At 36.4% G+C, this 22,282-nt stretch overlaps 1 protein-coding gene across 2 annotated transcripts in view; it reads left to right on the top strand.

The window, feature by feature from the left end:
* LOC140140096 (uncharacterized) overlaps positions 1-8,253 on the top strand; it is a 33,161-nt gene extending 24,908 nt beyond the window's left edge. For both annotated transcript variants that reach the window (XM_072161922.1, XM_072161923.1), the window contains exons 3-4: positions 1,395-1,509; positions 2,351-8,253. In XM_072161922.1, coding sequence (XP_072018023.1) covers positions 2,646-4,769 — 2,124 coding nt within the window. In that variant the 5' untranslated portion in view covers positions 1,395-1,509; positions 2,351-2,645 and the 3' untranslated portion in view covers positions 4,770-8,253. The remainder of the gene's footprint in view (positions 1-1,394; positions 1,510-2,350) is intronic.
* Positions 8,254-22,282: the final 14,029 nt, after the last annotated feature.

Consider the following 22,282-nt stretch of genomic DNA (forward strand, 5'->3'; position numbering starts at 1 on the left):
GAACGACTCAAAAGCATCTGTATACATTAGCACGATATCACTTTTAGCTGGTTAAGCCTAAAATTTGGTTATACGTGATGTTTTGTTTGAAAAACTAATAAATGATCCCATCAAACAACCGTGCGGTCACATATTAGCCCATCAAAAGTTTTAAGTCGGTATGAATATACGACTGGGCCCAGCTATTTCGCTCTAAATGGGTCAGAATTAAATAAAAATAGACATGGACAGATATGTTTTCATCCGTTTACTGTTAGGTCTGAGAGTGTTAAGCAATTGAATACATGAATTCAAAACTCACCCAAGTCCATGGGAAGTGATTTTGAGAAAAAACATGTGTATCATTTTAATTCCCCCAGTTAGATTTACCTGGTCAATATGGTAAGTTTAACATGCAAATGAGTGGGTTAAACTGTATTAGGTATGACGATTAGCATTTCAGGGACTTCGTGGGGTTCATTTTAAATGCTGGACTTGGGTGGTTTTTTTAATCATATACAAAGACAACAATGTTGGAATGAGATTACCACTAGTAAGATAATACAAAATAAAACACAAGTATGTATAATGTTGATAAGCATACTGCCATGTAATATACACCACATACTTTCCTTGATTAAGCCCATTGTTTTTTCAAAAGTCACTCTCCAGCAATGAATGTGTTACTTTTTATGAAGTGGACTTTTATACATACTGGATTTCAATCAATGTGTTACAAGACTCAAATCCTGGACTTGGGTGGTTCTTTCATGCTATTTTTCACATGCTCAATAGACACAGAGGAAGAATTTGAGTTGTTCTTTCATACATATAACAGGCCTATGTATAGCAACAATTTCCCATGTTTAACTCAATTTGGCCAAAGTATGGACTTGGGTGGGTTTTGTATTCATATATTCAATTTTTCCATGGCTTTTGTTTCCTTGAGCAGCGAGTTATAATGTAAGCTATTATTGAGGTCGAAGGTAATTTTTTTCAAAGTGCCCATCTTCTATCTAATGTCGATATTATGTCTAGTTTTCTTTACGTGATATCAAATTGTGAGCCCTCACGACGGAGTCAACGGTGTTCCAATCCCCCTTCACCAACCCACCCCTCCCCCTTGTTCGTGTTTGGTGACTTTGTCCTTAAGTGTGACCAATGAGTCTCAGAAAGTGTTCTTATGTTTCAAGAGATCTGGCCCTCCCCTTTGACTAAAGTCATTGTGACGCATCATTGAATTGTGACAGAAACTTCGGTGGCAGCACCATTTGTTAGAATCTTGCTTTGTAACCCCTCGTGCAAAATTGCAGTAATTGTATCTTGCTTGAATTGGTAACAATAAAGAGACGATTGACGCCACGGTGATTTTCGTGAAAGCATAACTCTTGAACCTTTTATTCCTCTTTTTTAAGGTCTGTTGGCAAGGATTTGATGTGCCTCTGTCGAAAGATTTACTGGACGACTGGCACTCTTATGTATTAATGCGTACTCACCAGTTACTAAAGAAGAAGCAGCCATATTTCTAAAGTAAGTTGTATTTATAACCGAATTTATACCAACATTTTTTATTGTTACGTCCAGCTCTTTTTGGAGCCACCTGTATTTTAAACCATATAAATTGATGTATGTTAAGTAGTATGTCGATGGAATGTTTCCCCTACCTGCACCTAAAGTATTAAATGTAATTCAATAAGACTTCAGAAGACAGGATTTGGTCATTCAGTGACCCCACCATGACATTAATTGTGCAGAATATGAGGCTATCCTGTAGTGGGAGATCAGCTTTTACCGAACCTGACAAGTGACCATGATATGCCACTTGTATATTTGATGTAATAACTTATTCCACTTATTGTATGAATGCTATTTGTAACATGTGTTTACATAATGTTTTAAAATTAAAGGCCCATTCAGTGATTTGCTCATCCAGACGATCATAAAAATCATCAAAATTCAGATTTTTGTACCTTTGATGTGCTAATATAGCCAGCTAGCGGTTGAGCCGAAATCTTATTTTAGGCAAAATAAAGCATTGTACACGTATCTGTAATTTATATACTGACAGTATATAAATTAGCTACATGTATTTGAATGAGGCTTCCAACTTCGTCAATACTGACGTTTTCTTCGGGTTTTTTTGTTTGTTAGGTTGTTGTTTTTTTTGGTTGTTTTATTTGTTTTTTGTTTTTTGCCAAAGTTTTTATTTCAAAAATACCAAATGACATTTTAAGCAATTTATAAACAATTTTATTTCTTTACACTTTCGCTAGTATCGCTGAATGGGACTTTAATGACCGCATCGAACACTATACTTTTGTGTGAAGTGTATTGATCACATTTGTTTTGTTTTTTAATTACTCCCTGACAGGGACCCCAGTATAATCAGCATCCTATCCAATCCTGTGACTGGATCAAATCTGTTGACAGTATCTGCTAATGGGGCAATAATTGGTGTACAACAAACTGTGGGGTATTTAGCAAATCATCCGCCTCCCTCTGCAAGACAACTGAAATACACTGAAACCATACCTAAAAAGACACTCAATGTTGGCAAAAGTGGATGTCCCCAAGAAGCACAGAAAGCACCATTAAAGTCACCTGACTTGCCCAAACCAACTACTACTCCAACAGAAGCTCATAAACCAGTGGAAAATAACTCGGGCATGATGCCAAGGATTAATGCTGTATTCACTCTTGCAGATTCTGGTCTTAACCATGTCACTTTAAATGCACATGCCACTAATGTTGATACATCGATCAAGATGAATTGTACAACCGTCTTGAAGGACTCTGTCAAAGAATGTACTTTGACAACTCCAGCAAAAGACCCCGCAAGTGAAGCAATGAAAACTGAACAAAATACTCTGATGAAAGTACCTTATCAGACCCTAACCACTGACCCCGCCAAGGTATCAGATTACAAAATAAACGAAACACGTGTGTTAAAACAAGTTGCTAAAGTTCCAGTTCCGACACGCCAAGAGTCTTCGTCAAAAGGAGTAAAACATGACAATGTTGTAATCCCTGTCGTGCGTGAGCTACCCAATGAAGGCATGGTGAAAGAACTTGCTACCCAAGCAACCAAACAGTTGCCACAGGAAAACATTGCACATTCCAATCATGCCAATACAACCAAAGACAAAGGAACAGAACAATTACAGATCAATATGCCACCATTGATATCAACTGAGTTGGCAAGAAAAGCACAATCTGTTGGGATACCCAAACTCGCACCAATTCACAATCGCGAGGAACCGTTGACCGCCATTCAAAAGATGTCAACCGACTTTGATTCTTACTTTGCAAACATGGCTGCAAAGAATATCTTTGCAAATAAGACACCAACGAATGACTTGGCAAACACGACTCCAAAGAATGACTTAGCAAAGATAACTCAAAAGAATGATTTTGCAAACAAGAAACCAAAGAATGAATTAGCAGAGATGACTCCAAAGAATGACTTCGCAAACATGACTACAAGGAATGACTTCGCAAACATGACTACAAGGAATGACTTCGCAAACATGACTACAAAGAATGACTTCGCAAACATGACTACAAGGAATGACTTCGCAAACATGACTACAAGGAATGACTTCGCAAACACGTCTCCAAATAATGATTTTGCAAACAAGACTCCAAAGAATGACTTAGTAAATATTCCACCAAAGAATGACTTAGTAAACATTCCACCAAAGAATGACTTCAAACAATCGGAAAGAAATAAAGTACCTCCAATAGTATACACCAAAAACCCACAAGGACCTGGATTTGTAGGAACTCTCCTGGAAAGCACTGACAGTATGAGGCAGAAAGAACAAGTGACTTCAGCAAAACATGCCGATCAAACCAAAGACGCAGTTTCCCAGTCAACCAAGAATATTGCAGCACCATCACTTGTAAACAATCAGTCAAACGTCCTTTCTGACGTTCAGAATAAGGTATGCTGTAACCAGGAAAATACAGATTCTCCAAGTCGAGGTATCAAAAGAAAAGCAAGCTCAGTGAAATCAGGTGAAACTGTAGACAAAAAGACAAAAATCACCAAAACTACACCATCTGAAGGACCACCACTGAAAGTTAAATTTTCATGGACTAAGCGTTGGACTGTTGAAGGTGGTGAAACCTACTTCAGATACGAACGTTTGCCAACTCCGTCGCAAAGTACCAACGTCATTAGTAAAGCAGACAACGGAAAGAAAGTGACCTTTACAGACGACCCAGAGATTGAGTTTAATTTTAATTCATCTGAAGACATCGATGGTTATGAAAAGATTAATTCATCTAAAGGCATTGTTGGATTCGGTGGATATGAAAAGAATCTCCTGTCAATCTCCACCAAAACTATGCAAACGGATGCAGGGAGGATCCCTGTTCACCAAATTGTATATCCTACTACCGTAAAAGTAAAACTTCCAGAAGAGTGCATTGTCGTAAATAACCCTAAAGGTTACCAATTCACTTACGATTACACCAAAGACAAACTGATATCTATCAACCACAGAATTCCGCAGCTGAAGCCAATTCAAAAACTCGGCAGAGATGAAGCGATACGACTCGGATGCAGCTCATCATGCCCGTTGCTCCCAGCGAAGGAGAAACCGTCTAAGAAGCAGCAAAAGAAACATAAGAAGCAAAAGAAACCTAAGTTTACACCATCGTATACACCAAATTTACACAATATAACAAAGAATCCGGATTTTCAACATGTCCCAACAGGGGATAAGGTAGCTTACTTGAAAGAACTGTTGAGAATGCAGCGAGCGGCATTAGGTTTGTCTCTTTAAGAACATGTTCAAGACGTACTCAGATGAATGTGAATAGATATCGATAAAGGTGCTATATAATTTTATACTTCTGCCCTGATATTAACCAGTCTTGTGAATAGATTATATAAAGTCGATAATATAAAATCGACTTTCATCACATGGGCGCAGCCATTTGCAGTTGAGCCCATGATGTCTGGCATGTGGCTTGAAGCTTCCTGTAGTTTTCAATGGCAAGATAGTTACTGTGGCCGTTTTTCTGCTTATAAAATTGTATTTTTTTGCTAATTTAAATCAATTTTACAGACAATCCTCTCGATAACTTTTTAAATCTCTCGACAAAGTTTTTACAAATATTGTTTTATGCATAGCATTGCAATATTTTTTGCAGTAAGCAGTTTATCAAAATGTCATGATTCATTTTCAAAATTCTCCTATTCATTTGTGCGTGTAGCTGAAACTCATCCAGACATCTGACGATGGGTGGTCTGCGAATGGCTCCTCCATGAGCTGTACTCGATATATTATCGACTTTAAAATCATTGTACAGGAAAGGATGCAGTGTGATACCAGCAAATATCTACTTGAAAACTACATGGTTGACTGTTGCTCAAATCGATGTAAAACTACACAAAATAAAGATTCTTGTTCTACGTTGACACAGGTTTATAGTTGAAGGGTTACAGGGAAAATTTGGCTGAAGCAAGATTCAACTGGCAGCATCTGGATTACGAGTCCAGTGCTCTACCGCCAGAGCTATCCATCCCTGAGAAGGGGATCTCAATTACCAATATCTTTTGTTCGGGCGCTAGTCAGAGCCAGGTGGTGGTCGCATTGCATTCTCTAAATTCAGTAAATTTTCATCGTCAACCGTGTAATTGAATGGGATTATTTAGAAATTTTAAAACGCTTGAAATATCACAAACAAATACCCTATGTTAATAAATAATATAAATACATGCTAAAACCGTTGGGGTTCGATAATAAACCCCACAAAACGAACCGAGTATATGGAAAATGCCATACGGCCGGGCGGTTTCACAAGTTGCCGGCTCTATCATGCCATTCGCCGCATGGTCAGAGCCATTGATATACAAGATATTTGTAATTAGGATCACCGTCCATCATAGGGCTGGATATATCAGATGTAGAACATTGGATTCGCAAGGTCGTGTGTTCGAAATCCCGCTTCAGTCAAATTGTCTTTGCTCTCCTTCATTTATAATGGTTTATAGTTGATTACAATATTACAAGTGATACGAATACATGACATAATTGTAACTAATTGAAATCTAAAACATTTTGAATCCCTTGTTACTTGAGAAATTACGCATTTACAATGATCATATCCCTCACTCTATTTGAGAGTAATTATAGCAACATTAAACGTGTTCTGTCCGGTCCGGAGAAATTAATGATTTCGGGGTGCCCCGCAGGGCTAAAGAAGCTGCGGCTGTTTATTATAATCGAAGATTGGTGTATTTGAAGAAAGTTTTGATCTTGTGAAAGGAAATACTAAGTTGGATAAGCCTTGCTATTAAAAAACACGAATATTGAGTTGTGTTACAAAATAATGTTGAATGACAATTTGAATACAAAATTCAAAATTACGCATAATTCATTACATGTATATCTGCCATCTGAACAGATGGTTTTGCCTGAAAAGGTTACGCCTATCATGCATATTGTGCCTCATGAAAATTCAATTAACCTAACACATCTTTCTCAAGCAGTTGTTATCAAACACCGTTGTCTAACACTATTAACCGTAACGGAAGTGTTTTAGCGTCTTAACAAAATGATACTGAAACTTGGAAAAGGCCCTATAAGCACAATAGCGCTGTTTGTGAATACAGTCTCCAGCAAAACAAAAATATAATGAGCAAGAATTGAAGGCGGAATTCAGAATAGACCTTTTTCACTTCTTCCCATCATACACTATTCATGGAAGGGGTTATGACGTAGTACTTGTACCCCATATATCGTGTAACTGGTGGTCTATGCAGATGTAGAACATCTGTGAAAGAGATAAATGTGTACTTATTTACATTTCTGAAACGGACGCCGGCATATCACTGCGTGCCCTGTCATTAGTTTGGCACTTTCAGGTATAAGAAGTTACGTTTAAGTAACGGGAAACTTTTTTCCCTGACCACTAGGTAAATTCCTTTACTAGTCTACCTATCGTGTTCATTGTTGTAAAACCAATATATGTGCGGGTGTATGTTTTTATGTTAATTTTTGTTGAAGTAAATCTACGACATTTCCAAATAATTATTCCCAAACGTCTGTGGACCAAAAACTTTTTAATGACAATCAATTATAGCCATGTTAACAAATGCCCGATATCCTAAACACAGGTGAACGTCACTCATTTGGTTCAAATATGGTGACAGTTCACTTTTTTTTAATATGTACTGCTCCTCCATTAAAGAGTGAAATTTCTTCGAAAACATAGTCGGTGCATCCAACAAAAGGACTTCTTGCTATCAGCAATTCCCACGTCTTAAAACTTGCCTTTCATATCATGAAGTAGAACCTCGACTTTTTAAAAACTATTTTCAGCACTGAGCTTCGGTGATTAAAAATAATCGCACGTGCCCCATTCGCTACTTGCACGGTTCCGCCATTATGCACTATGTGCGGGGAGAGCCTCGAACTGGCAGCATACATGAAAGGAAGAATTATGTAACCTTACACAGAACGTTATGACTAGTTCAATTCCCATTCATGTATGCTGCCAGTTCGAGGCTCTCCCCGCACATCGTGCATAATGGCGGAACCGTGCAAGTAGCGAATAGGTGTCGCAATAACCAGTCTATCACACATAATTTATCACTACGAATAAATCAATTCAAGGTTAACACTGCTGAAGGTCACCATATTGCGCCAATCAGTTTATAGAAGGAAAAACAGCCTTGTAGATTATATGCATGAGTGATCACCACACATTTGAATGGAAGAACGGTTAGCTTGTCCAATTCCAGTGCCATTTTGTTACAAGTTGTGTTGATCGCAAGAGTTTCCGTCGAGAGATTGTCGCCGTCGGCAAATATGTTCCTAATTTCGCTTTGCAACAATGCAAGAATCTCATTCACCCGCACTATAATCATTTCACACACCAATTTGAAGTGATTTTTATGAATTTTGTTCTTAAAATTCATATTCTTTTGTATATTGTGTACAGTGGATCACTCATCAGTGGTCTAGTTTTGTGACTGCCCATATGGTCATTAGACGAATTAATCAATTCGTATTGTTAAATTCCGTTGATAACAAGACCACACGAAGTAACGTGTTACTCAGGTGATGGGTCACTATACATGACTGGATAGGAAGCCGTCAGGTAACTATCAGAGTGACTGTTGATTTTTATAGCTAAATTATTACGTTTTGGCAGATTCTTTTTGTATGTTATCAAGAATTAACTTTTTGAAATTATTTACCAAAACAAACTATCGATGAAAAATTACAATAACATTACAATTATGAATAAAGAACCCACATGTTTGCCGCCTTTCCATTGAAATGCACAGGAAGACCGCCCACTGAACTTTTCGCGCTCAGTTCGATACTGCGAACAGCGAAATAAGCATCAATGTGTACCCATGTGTTTTAATCGAGGGTTTTTTTTAATCACCTAAGCTGACTTCGCCATGCCATAGCTATGGGTTTACACTTTTTGAATGTATTGCCCTGCACTAGACGTTGCACTGTTCCTCCGCATTAATTGCACCATAGGTTATCAAAGAATTCTATTATAATTCTATGGGAATGCTGAGTCCATGCATGTTTCACTCACACCTGTACGATTAGTGTATTTACTTTTAATAGAGCGGTGTCGTATTCAATCCGTGATTACGCGAATACACAGGTATTGTTTGCAACCTGCTTCAAGTGCAGGGCAATACATTAAAAAAATGGACCCATCACTGTGGTTAATGTGTTGCTTTGGGTGAACGTGCTCTTCACAATTATTTGCCAGATAATCAAGCTTTGCATTTGCGATGTATCAATGATAAAGGTCGTATACGTGTATATTCTTTAACATGTTCCTTATCAACATGAGATAAAAGAAATGTGCTCCGGTTCCCACAGAATCCAGAACATGCCGGCAAATCTAACTTTGAGGTATCAAGACTTATTTGGTCAAATAGTTGAAGCTTTGGTTTTGTATCATATATCTTCAAAAATATGCAAAATGGTGTGTCGTTTTAAAACACTTACTATATAGCAAAGCGCAATTAAACATGTTCCTGACTTAGCGGATCACACATGATTTTTAAAAATCCAAGACTGGAAAAAATAAAACACATTTTAAATTAACACTGATGTATCATTGATATTTGAAAATAATAACTTTGTTAGTTTAGTGACAAAAGCATTCCATATTTACTCAAAATGTATTCATGTAAACGTAGCATTAGATTCAATTCGTAGGTAACGCATTTTTGTTCATTTTATGTTTTAATGATATATTTATTTTCATTACTATTGTCATGATTGTGTTCAGCGTATTAATCGTCACAAATATGTAACCTGTAAATTGTTCAGTACAAAAGTAATGCTTTAGGTCTGCATCAGTGTTCAGTCAAATATTGACATTAATGCATACTCGCATGTGTTTGCTATGTAACAGTCATCTCCTTTCAGTAGAATCGGAAAACGACGTTGCATTAGCGTCATTGTTCATGGTCGGTTTATATGTTTGCTAAACGTCTTATTCGAATGCAAAGAGGAAACTTACTTTGGTATCGGTATCAATACAATCAAAAACTCGTCACTTTTTTGGGTAAGAAACGAAACTCTGACGCTTCTAATATTTCAGCATATTGTAGAATCCAGAATGAAACTTAAATGTGATGCGATCAAGCAAAATCAGTCGGAACTCGGAAATATTGATTTTGAGATATAGCCATATAAAGGAAATATTTCCTTTTCTTTCCTCTTGTTTTGGAAACTCTATAATTGCTCATATCTTTGCAACTGGTTGTTCAGTTTCAATTGGGTTTTCTGCAAAATCCAGATTTGTAAATGCCTTTTACTATCCTATAAGAAACTGAAAATTTAATATATCCGAGTTCCGACTGATTTTGCTGTACAAAAGTACGGATCATAACTCTAGGCCAGAAGCACAGGGGACAAGCTGTTGTACGCAATTGAACGTATCCCGTAGTGCAGGGTTATCTTTGTGACCTTTAGCCCGGTCACCATGGTATATTTGTATTTACCTAGTGAAATGGTTTTAACTTGTTGCACAGCTTGTCCTTATCTACATTTTGTAACGTAAGTTTGTTTTAGAAACTATTCGGCAAATACATAGTCAACAAACACAAACAATATTAAAATGGTATAAACGTGTTATAAATCCGTTTTGGTTTCAAATGTTGGGTTATAATCAAAAAGGTCATAAAAACGTTTTTAAACGTTAGATTTGAAAAAATATTCAAATTTTCAAAAATGTTTTCTAAATGTTATTAGAAGGTTATAAGCCTATATCCTTCATATAAACAGACATATAAACGTTTTGTGTATAAAGTTTTGTGTTTGCTGGGTAACGACCTAATCCATTGAATCCTTCTCCATTATATCTGTCTTTTCCTTTTTCTGTTCAGTTAGGATAAACACTTAAATTAATTCAAAATGTCCATCTGACAATACAAACATCTCTTTGAGAATCAAAACTAGTACTGGATTTCCAAAGGTGTATTGTATATTACTGAAAAGACAAGGCCTTCTCGGGAATTGCCAATACGGCTCACGAATCACGGCTTGGCCCTTTGACCCTTAATATTGTTTGGTAAATCACTCTGCCGTCACATGATTTCAAAGTATTATAGTAGCGCGGCTATCTCGTATTACACACCCGTGCCAGCAAAGATACTCAATATCTTTGGTGCCTATCGCATGGCGTGAGATGTAGTATTATTATATCAAATCATTGCTTCCCGTTCGTATGTTGATTAAAGACAGTGTATTGTAATCTGTATATTTTTTACAATCGTTCTTCGTTCGTAAGGCCAAATTAAAAAAAAAACATGTTTCACGTCCCCTCACGCTTAAGGCTTTTTGGAGGTGTCTTCAATTATACTTTGTTTTTTAAATTCAGTCTGTCTAAGAATTTGAGGTGCTTTCTATAGCCTCGATAATTATATATACAAGAAACACTTTTGAAATGTTTTGTGATCATTAGAGGTGGCCTACCTCTCAGAACAAAATAAAAAAGGCCTCCTTTTTCCAGGCATTATTCTATACGCTTTAAAAAGTATGGGTATTTACCCCGATTTTGCGATAGAAAATAAAAAAGCCCTCTTTTTCCTTTTTTTTTCGAAAACCCGGATGTGAAACATGTTTTATATTTTACTGAGCCTAATAATCGTTAACCAGTGCCTTTATAACCTTGTTTAAATAATCAAACAGTAATTTTTACATTTCTAATTTTCCATATTCGAAATCGATAACAATGATTGTTTACTTTTGATATATAATTTGAGTAATTTGTTATTCAAAATAAAACTACAAAACGAATCAAATGGACTCGAAGTTTGTATTTTTTTTGCTATTCTGTGTAATTGTTATTACCTAGCTGGGCTAGGTACTCTAATCTGATTCGTTCCTTCTGCTTCTTTCTGGCAATAAACTTCAAAATGCTTTTTCTGCCACAAGCAAAATCCTACACTTACGTAACTTGCACATGTACCGGCTGTATCCAGTTCCCATAGGATGTAAACAGAATTGGGGTCAAAGGTCATTAAGGGGAAATTCTCGGTATTTAACCAAATACCTTCAAAAATGCTTCTGCCACATATTATATAGTACAATGATGTTATTTGCACATATGCATTGACTATATATACCACACGCCTATAACTTGTACACAGAATTTGGATCAAAGGTCATTAAGGGGGTAAAATCTTACAAATGCATTATCCGGACATCTGTACATGTATGGGTTATGGGCTCAAAGTCAGTGACAACAAATCTCCAGGGAATATTTAGCAGGGGTCAGGTCAAAGGTCATTCAGAGGTCAAATTTTGGAAATGCATTTTCTGGACATTGGAAGGGGTTCAAACTCGGTGACATTAAACTTAATGAACAGGGGAACATTTTGCAGGGGTCAGGTCAAATGTTATTTAGGGTCAAATCTTATAATTTCATTTTCTGGACATCTGTAAAGGGTATGGGGCTTAGTGACGACTTAGTGAACAACACGTCTCATAACCGGGGAACACTATGGAACACTTTGCAGGGGTTATCTGGGATCAAATCTTAGAATTTCATTATCGGGACATCTTTAAGAAATGCGGGGCTCAAACTCGGTGGCAACAAACCTCATGACGTTATGAAACATCATGCAGGGGTCAGGTCAAAGGTTATCTGGGTCAAATTGCATTTTCTGGACATAAAGGAGTATGGGACTCAAAACTCGTAACCAGGGGAACATTTTTGGAACATTTTGCAGGGGTCAGATACGTCCACAACACGCCCAGTTAGGTTTATGGTCTATGACCACTATTTGCCACTAGTTATTATTGGTTTTTTGTGCTGAACACGAAGTCGGCTTCAATATACACTTAAAGGGCGATCTATTGCAAAAACAAGTTTTATCTCCATTTGAAGAGAATAATTATTACATTACAAGTTGACACTCGTTGCTATTTTGTATGCGTATTTCTCCTGAAAAAAAAGAAATTGTGTGGGTAAAGTTCGGGCTCGTGCGTGTTCTACCCCCGTTTGAAGCCAAATTAATTTTCAAGGCAGCGGGCTGATGACGTAAGTAAATGAAGCGGACACTATCATGCTCTCATTTACTTGTGTGATACAATCACAATTACTTTGACAAGTTTGACATTAGCAACAATGAGTTGTACTATTATTTACCATAACAATGTGGCATAGCAATATGCAGACTATTGTTCTCATTTGGGAAACAAAGCCCCAACAGTATTGTTACTATGCGCCAACTGAAACTACAGGGTGTCCCAGAAAAAATTACCGGGTGAATGAATTCGGACGTAAGTCGAGAAAATACACATCAAAATCCAAAAATTTAAACATCAGCGTGTAACCCACCTTATTTTGCATCTTATACGCCTATTTTACTGAAATCGGTTGACTAATTGCGAAGAAATGAGCGATTACATAACGCATGCGTCAATAAACTTTATTCCAAGTTTGAATACAATGCGCACTAGTGGTTAACTGTCAATAAGCTTCATATTTATTCTGTGAACTCCTTTTCGTTCTTTTTAAACAATCTGTTTCTTGCAAAACATTTATTACGTTTTGTTCAAATTTGAAAACCTACACGATATGAAAATGAAAGCTTGCATGTAGGATGATGCTCGGTACTTGTAAATATCTTTTTGAGTTAATGTTGATATCAATAATGCATACAGAACTATTGCATAAAGAATTCTAGCTGGCTTTAAAAATTCTCACATGTTTTTGGAATACTTCCAAGAAATTGTAATGCAAAGTTTAAATCTTTTAAAACTTCAACATTAATGTAACATGCTATCAAAAAACGTAAAGCTGTAAGCACATGATCATTGTCATTCATGGCTCAAATGTTCTTCGGAAAGTTAAAATATAACATATTTGCACAACCTAAAGAATTAAAGATGTAAAGCTTTCAATTGCAGAAATCAAAGTTTTCTCGGACAAATTGATATTCATCTTCAGTGAAAGCACGAATAACATAACATCATCGGATTATAAAATAGATAATGTGGACTAAATTTAATGAGATACACAAACTTTAGGAAGCGGTGAGCGAGTATTAACAAATCGCTTTTGATCAAACTTGGAATGAAATGCTCGCATTATGTAATCGTTAATTTCTTCGCAACCAGTCAACCGAATCAAATTAAATTTTCATATGCGATGCACAATAAAATAGGCTATGCGTACCATTTGAAATGTTTGGATTCTGATGTCTATTTCTCGACTTACGTTCAATTTTATTCACTCGGTATATTTTTTTTTCTGGGACACCCTGTATAATACCTATAATATTGCAATATCGCACAGGGATATCAGATACATGAGCTTGTGGACTTAAAACGGTTTATATACTAGTCTGAGATTGATCACGCTGAAATTCTAAGCTCAAAACATTTGTTTATTTTTTAGTCCAAATATTTCTCATGGTATTGCGTTATTGACCGTCACAGGTCAATAACACGGCCAATTCACATCACTAGGCCTGATGAAGCGTCAGAGTTATGACGTGATACTGTAGTCAACAAAAACAGTAAGTCCAGTCGAAAAGGTGTATAACCTAATCTAACTTTATTCAACTACCTGGATAGAATATTCATAGATATACTTCAATTGCTGCTATATCGCTAATCTTTGTACAGGTATTTTTGGCAATCGACTGGCTCAACAACTTGACAACTAAGCAGTTGTACTATTGTGCCGTAAAGAAGACAACAATTACTGTTGGACATTTTTGAAATTCCGTACTCCTTAAAACAATCGTGCGTACGTTTATGGTAGATCTTGATCGAGCAGTTCAACTCACGAGTAATGTTATTACATTTCAATGCAATTACTGGTTAGCCTTCCTCTGACAATGGATATTCCTTCGCTAATGCGCCGCTGTTTCTTCAGGCTATGAACAATATACTCAGACCAACATGGCATAAAAGTTCAGATTACTAAATAGTATGGAACCATTAAGTTTTGGCATGACCTCTGCCGCATTATTATTATTATTAGATCTAGCTGTCTACATGCATGGAGACCGTGCGAAACTCCCGGGCGAAACTAAAATGTTTGGATAGCGGGATATTAACATGACAAATCAAGGGATTGCTGTAGTATACAATGTAGTTACAGATCCGTCAAATCCCAAACTACATATAATTTCAGGATATTTAAATCTAATAATAGTAAATTAAAAAATCACTCGCCACTATTAACAGAATCCATTTCACACGCGTCCCGGAAAATTCATTTATTGTGTAATTTGCATAAATCCAAAATATCCGCTTTATGCAGGGGTGAAATTTCAAATTTGGTTAAATCTTGTTAAAAATCATACCAATGTACTCTTCCTCTCGTCATAAGGATTCATACAAAAAGTATAGTTTAGGGGAAAAGTTGAAAAATTCTCTAATTTTGATTTAAAATGGTTTCATATTGCTCCGTTTGCAAAACCATTTATCAAAAAGAATAGTTTGTCATATCTCAGGTGGTTTGTTACCTTGGTACCAGGCAAGGAAGATAACCCCATTGAGCCTTGGTCTATTTTGTGATGTTACCTATTTAACAAAGCGTCCAAAACAATGCAACATTTCTCATTTTGATTCATTTTTTTTTAGATCGGTTGGATTACAATTTCAGCATATTTCTATTGTAAACGTCTGTGAACCCTAAAATTGGACATTTGACCTTTGATGATTTATTTAATATGCTTTTCTGAAATAAATGGTGACTAAAGGTGGTGGTCAGATTTTTTGGTGTTGTGTTTTGTACCATAATAATCTGATTCCAAGTTTTGAAGCAAGTTGTACTAGCCGTTTTGGTATTAGAAGTAAAAACGTGTTTCACAATGGCCGATAGAACTTTATGTGTGGTTTACCGTAATTGGGGATGAGGCTATCAACTTTTCGTTCACAACCATGACAACATCTAGGCCTAGAATGTCACCGGCATGTGGGGGAGAGGCTGTCGATCAGGGCACCCATCTTTAAATGGATTCTGTTGCAATTAGTTGTAGGTTAACCCCTTTTTTTTCTTAATTTGACATGTGTTTACGCCCAAGAAACGTAAGCTAATCAAAGATCCATTCTTTGACTCGAACACAATAATTATTTATTGATTACCTAATCAAGCAGAAGGAACACGTTTTTTAAACTCCGAGGTTAATGATTTGTGACCCGGCAGCACAAATGAGCCGTAAATTCCCTAAATTGTATTCTGAGTAACGGTGTAAAATGTGTACGAAGGTCATATTCATCGGTAACTTAAGCTGGCCCGACATCCGTCTCATTTCGATAGTCAAAAACTAATCAATAATCCTATTGTTGAAGTGGATAATAAGCTTCTACCTTAGATGGCTATAGAACTTTTAATAGCTCTGGTCTTTGTTTGCTTATATTGCTAAATCCTGTTCAAGTGGTGGGTTACCAGGCATTGTATTTTGTACAGGTATGCATAACCAACAATTAACAATGAAAGAACTTACTTAAACCTCGTTGACTTGGAGATGATTTGAAATGACCGCCAATTAAGACTGTTTGATATTTATTGCCAACAATGTGGAAAAAGAGACACATGTAAAAAGGTAAAAAGCTATAATTTTGTTGAAGGAGCAAAGTTTAACAAACCATAACCCCGCTTCTGGATATCGTTTGAAGTCAAATGAAATACCATTTTTAAGTTTATGATGTTTATTTTTTAAACACGAAATAAAACCAAATTGACCGGGGGAGGAATTTACGGCTCCCGCCGTGGACGGTCACATTTGAGTAGATTAAATTAATAATGTTGTACCCATTCACCCATGAGAGTGAGAGCAAAGAACCGACGACGTGCACAACCTACACAAAAAGTAATCCACAAAACACTGCACTGTGTCCCTTTAAGACATTACTTTCCTTTAATGATGTTTGATTCGTCAGGGACCATCTGAAAACATCCGTTTTAGCGCCGCAAACGTTGTCAGCTGATATGCCCACACATGTGATCCATTGTACATGTTGAATTATCGGTTGACATCATAATGATCTATTGTTGTGGTTAGAGAATTAGCAGCTGCACAAGAACAGGTGTTTAAAGTAAATGTTACATGTAGATTATTCTGTAAAAATGATTATCGATGCACGGTAATATTATACGTCAGATTTACCGTTATTAGTCCTTTCTGCAAGACTTACGTGTATAAAGACATGAGATACACGCAAAGTAGTGTAAGAATGAAAATGAATGTTTTAAAATAATACCTAATAATAATAATAATAATAATAATAATGATAATGATAATGATAATATATTGTAATCAAATAATGCCAAATTATAATGATACATGGCAAAATGCGGGTTATTCTTTATACTTTGAAAACGAATATTGTTGGAATTAGCCAAGAGCTACGGCTTTCATAAAATACCACAAAAATCATTGGATGCAGTCATTCTTGTCTGGTTCTGACGTACCAGTTAATCAGTAGTGCATGACCAATATCTATTCAAACTTCTGATTTGCATATTTTTGACATTCCAGCAAAACTAAAATTGCATGCCAACTTTTCCTTCCTAAATATCATTATATCCATATCATATAGCCTACATCATACGCAATGGAATAATAATAACTTTAATATAAAATACCTTGATAATCATTTATTTATATACTGTGGGAATTGTAAATATCGGTTTACACATAATTCATTGGCATTAGTGTGTAAGTTTACTTACACCTCAACTGACATTCAATACATGCAGTAATGCTTTGAATCCAACATAGAAATACACATCATCACTATTATACAGGGTGTCTCAAACTAGCGCACCTCAACTAATGGGGGGCTAACTTAAAGGAAGTTTCCGGCAATCACAACACTATGCCTATGCTTCAGGTGCAGACTGATAGCCTGCACCTGAAGCACCAGTCATTGCGTCTTGTCTGTTGCCATTGATCGATATTATTTAAAGGCGGAGGCACCCTATTATATCTGTTCTTGTGTATGTGAGTACTTTATGCAGTTCTGATCATTTTGAGAAGGCTACATTTAAAAAAATCTTCTGAAACTTGTGATTTTCTTGCATTTTCTGCTCGTCTACTGGCCTTTTGCTATACTACCGTTGCCAGTATAGAACTCCGTTGATTATCGATCATTGATTAATCGTTTCGGATGTATTGATTGTTGTACTTTGTCACCACAGAAATTCGTATCTGTAACAACTCTTTACCTACACACTTAAGAAAAAAAGTGTGATAAACACTTTTCACTGTGCTTCCTGAAGCGATATTGAAAATGGCCCCACTGTATTATCAATGTTATGACTGTAAACAAAGAAAAGGGAAAGAAGTATCTATTCGTCAATGTGAGGAATTTTTATGTAATGCATGTGATGATATCCGACACGGGATCCAACCCAAGCAAATGCCCTCTCCAATAAAAACTATAGAGGAGACTGAACTTGGCAAATATGTTGCTTCTCTGTCTGCTGCTACCAATCAAGCACATATTGAAGATGAGGCGACTCCCCCCAACACTAGCTGCTTCAGTCCCAAATGCAGTGCTGACCCAGAGGATTCCCGAATAAGTTGTGCCATCTGTGCAAATGATTACCACATCTCATGTACCACCCTAAAAAAACGGCCCTCCAAATCTACAAAATGGACGTGCCAAAAATGCAAAGACTTTCATGAAACAATGAAAAACTTACAAAAGACAGTAGCTTTTCTAACGAGTCAACAAAAAGAAATGAACACTCAACAACAGACAATTCTGAAAACCCAAGACATCCTCAAAAAGGAAAATGAATCGCTCAGAAAAGACCAACAGGCACTGTTGAAAACTCAAGAAACTCTACTAAAAGAAAACGAGACGCTAAAGAATGAGATAAAAGAGATCATAAACTCAAATTTGGCGACAAATTCAGCTGACAAAAAACAAGCTGAACTCCCTTTAAAGAGTGACAAAGCACATCCTGAGACTGAACCGTCTGATACTTTCATCATTGGAGACTCAATGCTGAGAGATATTCACAGTGATATGTTTGAGAATGCTGATGTCCAGCCCATCAGTGGTGCCACAGTGTTAGACATTTTCAGGGAACTGAATTGCAAAACAGACCTAAAAAGTTATAAAAACATTGTCATTCATGCTGGCATAAATGACATCTCAAACAAAACCCCCGCTAAAGAGGTTACCGAATCCATGGAAGCCTTAATCACGCTCCTACTGGTTGAAACTCCGATGTCAAGTATCTATGTATCTGCTGTCTGTCCACGAAGTGACAAGCGCTACAGAGATGAAATACAGCAACTAAATCAAGAACTTCATGATCTTGCCCGTCGTGTAGACTGCAATTTCATCGATGCAGGAGATAACATGACCTATAAGAACGGGTCAATTGACTCGTCACAGTTTGTAGACGGACTACACCTTAGTGCGCGAGGTAATGAAACCCTAATATCCGCGTTCACAAACGCTGTTGATGATCTAAAGCACTCCGGCAATTGGACCCAAGTCAAGTCACAGTCCAACAGAAGACGTCGCCGATCTGCTCCAAAAAGTCAACATGAACGTCGTGACCAGGGACATTTACGCGAACGCGCCTATGAAGCTCGAGGCTCCAGAAATCATGGATACCACATTGCGAACACTCAAACCCGCGATAATACCGCCCAGTATTCGGCATCACAATATCGCAAACGCGCCTACGGATCTCAAGTTTCCAGACATCATGGATCCCAAGTTGAGAACACCCGGGCCCGCGATAATACCGCAGGGTATTCGGGTTGCTTTAATTGCGGACTCAGAAATCATAATCAAAAAACTTGTAGATTTGACCGTCGTGTACGCTGTCGTGCATGCAATAAGTTGGGCCATAAGGAGCGTTATTGCATAAACTTGGCAAATAGGAAATAGGTTTCTGGCCACGTAAAAATGTGTGCCGAAATAGAGCAGTGTGGTATTGTAAAATATAATGAAGTTCAAGTACAAAACAATGGTGAAAATGATATTTCATTTAACAATGATACAGATGAGACTGTTTTTTAAATTCAATGCACACAATAATGATGCAAATAATGATGTACATGTACTGGATAACGATGCAGAGTGTGTTTATGTTAATGAAGTTCAGGTAAAAACAAGAGTAAACATGATTATAGTGTTATTTCATCTAATAATGATATTAATGTAACTGGTTTATTTATTTCATCTAGTCATGATATAAGTGAAACGAGAACACAATCTATAAGTGTGTGTAGTAATGACATTGAAGTTGAAGCAAAAATAGTTTTCAACATGGTCATGAGTTTATTCCATCTAGTAATGATACAGATGAGACTGGTTTAGCTGTTTCTTATAACAATGACACAAGTGAAACTGAAACAGAATGTGATATTACATGTGTATATGAATTTGATGTTGAAAACAGTAAAAGTAATCATGTTATTTCATCCAATAATTATGCAAATGAAACTTGTTATAATTGTATTGTATCCAATAATGATGTAATTGATAACGATGAGACTGGTTTAGCTGTTTCTTATAACAATGACACAAGTGAAACTGAAACAGAATGTGATATTACATGTGTATATGAATTTGATGTTGAAAACAGTAAAAGTAATCATGTTATTTCATCCAATAATTATGCAAATGAAACGTGTTATAATTGTATTGTATCCAATAATGATGTAATTGATAACGATGCAGAGTGTGTTATTGTTTATGGTAATGAAGTGCAGGTAAAAATAATAGTCATCATGATTATAGTGTTATTCCATCCAATATTGATATTAATGTCACTGATTTATTTATTTCATCTAGTAATAATACAAGTGACACTGGAACAGAGTGTATAACTGTGTGTGATAATGACTTTGAAGTTCAAGCAAAAAATACTTGTCAACATGGTCATGAGGTTATTCCATCAAGTAATCACATTAATGATACAGAAAAAGAGTGTGCTATTACACATGTAAATGAAGTTCATGTTAAAAACCGTAATATTAGTCATGTTATTTCATCCAATAATAATGATACAGGTGATACTGAGAATACAAATGAGTATTTACAACTGCAAGATGGTAAAATCCCTGCTCTAAAAAGCAAGGGTATAAAATTTGCCCATCTAAATATTTGTAGTCTTGTCAGTAAAATTGACGAATTTAGATACATGTGTGGTCATACATTCGATGTTATTGGTGTAAATGAAACTTTGTGTGACTCGACAATCAGTGATGAAGAAGTGAAATTAGATGGTTATAATATATTGAGATGTGATCGTAAAAGAGATGGAGGAGGTGTCGCTGTTTTTATTAACAATAATTTCACTTTTAAAAGAAGAGATGATTTATGTGACAATACTGTTGAATGTATTTGGGTTGAGGTTACTCCACCTCACATGAGTTCAATCTTAATTTGTGCAGTGTATAACCCAGACGGCAAAAACAACCTGTTTTCAAACAAACTGTCTACCATGCTTTCAAATGCGTCTGTTGAGAATAAAGAAATCGCATTGCTTGGTGACTTCAATTGTGATGTTTCAATTGGTGTAAATTGTAAACAAACTAATGACTTAAAATTTGTTTGTAACATGTTTCAATTGCAGCAATTAATTACGGTTCCAACTCGTGTTACACCTACGAGTAGGACAATCATCGATTTATTTTTTACCTCAAAAGGTGAACTGTATAATGAGAGTGGTGTTATACAAACCTCCATCAGTGATCATTATATGATTTATGCAGTGCGTAAAGCAAGGCCTATAAAAAATGGCCACAAGTCAATTAATTACCGTTGTTTCAAAGATTTCAATGAACAAATTTTTGTGAATGATCTTTACAAACAGCCATGGTTTGATATTACTAAACATGATAATATTGATGATGCGTTGAAATTGTGGGATAAAATGTTTTTTGATGTCGTAAATAATCATTTACCTAAAAAGGTTAAACGTGTTAAGACCTCTCCATCTAAATGGCTAAGTGCCGAGATTAAGAAAGAAATGTGGAAGAGAGATTCTCTCCACCGACAGGCAGTTAAGTCAAATAACAGTTCTGATTGGAAGGCATACAAAACTGCCCGCAATAAGGTAACTAGTCTTATAAGATCTGCTAAGACTGAGTATTATAAAGAATTGATCAGTCAAAATTGTAATGACTCGAGCAAACTTTGGCAGTCTCTTAAAGAGTCCTCCCATCAAAGAGAACTTGTAAGCCATCTTCCATCGTGTTTGAAGGTAATGTTTTAACATCTGATGATGATATATCAAATGGTCTTAACACGCATTTTGCAAATGTTGCAACTAAATTGATTAATGGTCTCGATAGTACAAATACGAGTAATGATAATGATCAAAAAAGAATGATAATTTTATGTTCAGGTCCATCCTTGACTTACCTCTCATATCACCTGATTTTGTTGATAAGGAAATTCGTAAAATGAGTGCAACCAAGGCAACTGGTCTTGATGACTTAAGCTGCAGAATTCTAAAGTTAGCTCGTCCTGCAATAATTGAGAGTTTAACATACATTCTAAACCTTTCTTTATCAACAGGCGTGTTCCCATCTGCATGGAAAGAGGCTAAAGTTATTCCGTTGCACAAAGGTGGTGATCTTGATGACACAAACAACTACAGGCCTATATCTATCTTGCCTGTTGTCAGTAAAATTATTGAGAGGGCCGTTCACAATCATGTGTATTCTTATGTATCGCAACATGAAATTCTTAATGAGCACCAGTCTGGTTTTCGTCCTGGGCATTCAACAGAATCAGCCCTTGTTGATATGGTGGACGACTGGCTCTCTAATATCAATTCTGGTAAAATGACGGGCATGGCC

The sequence above is a fragment of the Amphiura filiformis genome, chromosome 18 (assembly GCF_039555335.1).
Source record: "Amphiura filiformis chromosome 18, Afil_fr2py, whole genome shotgun sequence".
In the NCBI taxonomy this organism is placed as follows: domain Eukaryota; kingdom Metazoa; phylum Echinodermata; class Ophiuroidea; order Amphilepidida; family Amphiuridae; genus Amphiura; species Amphiura filiformis.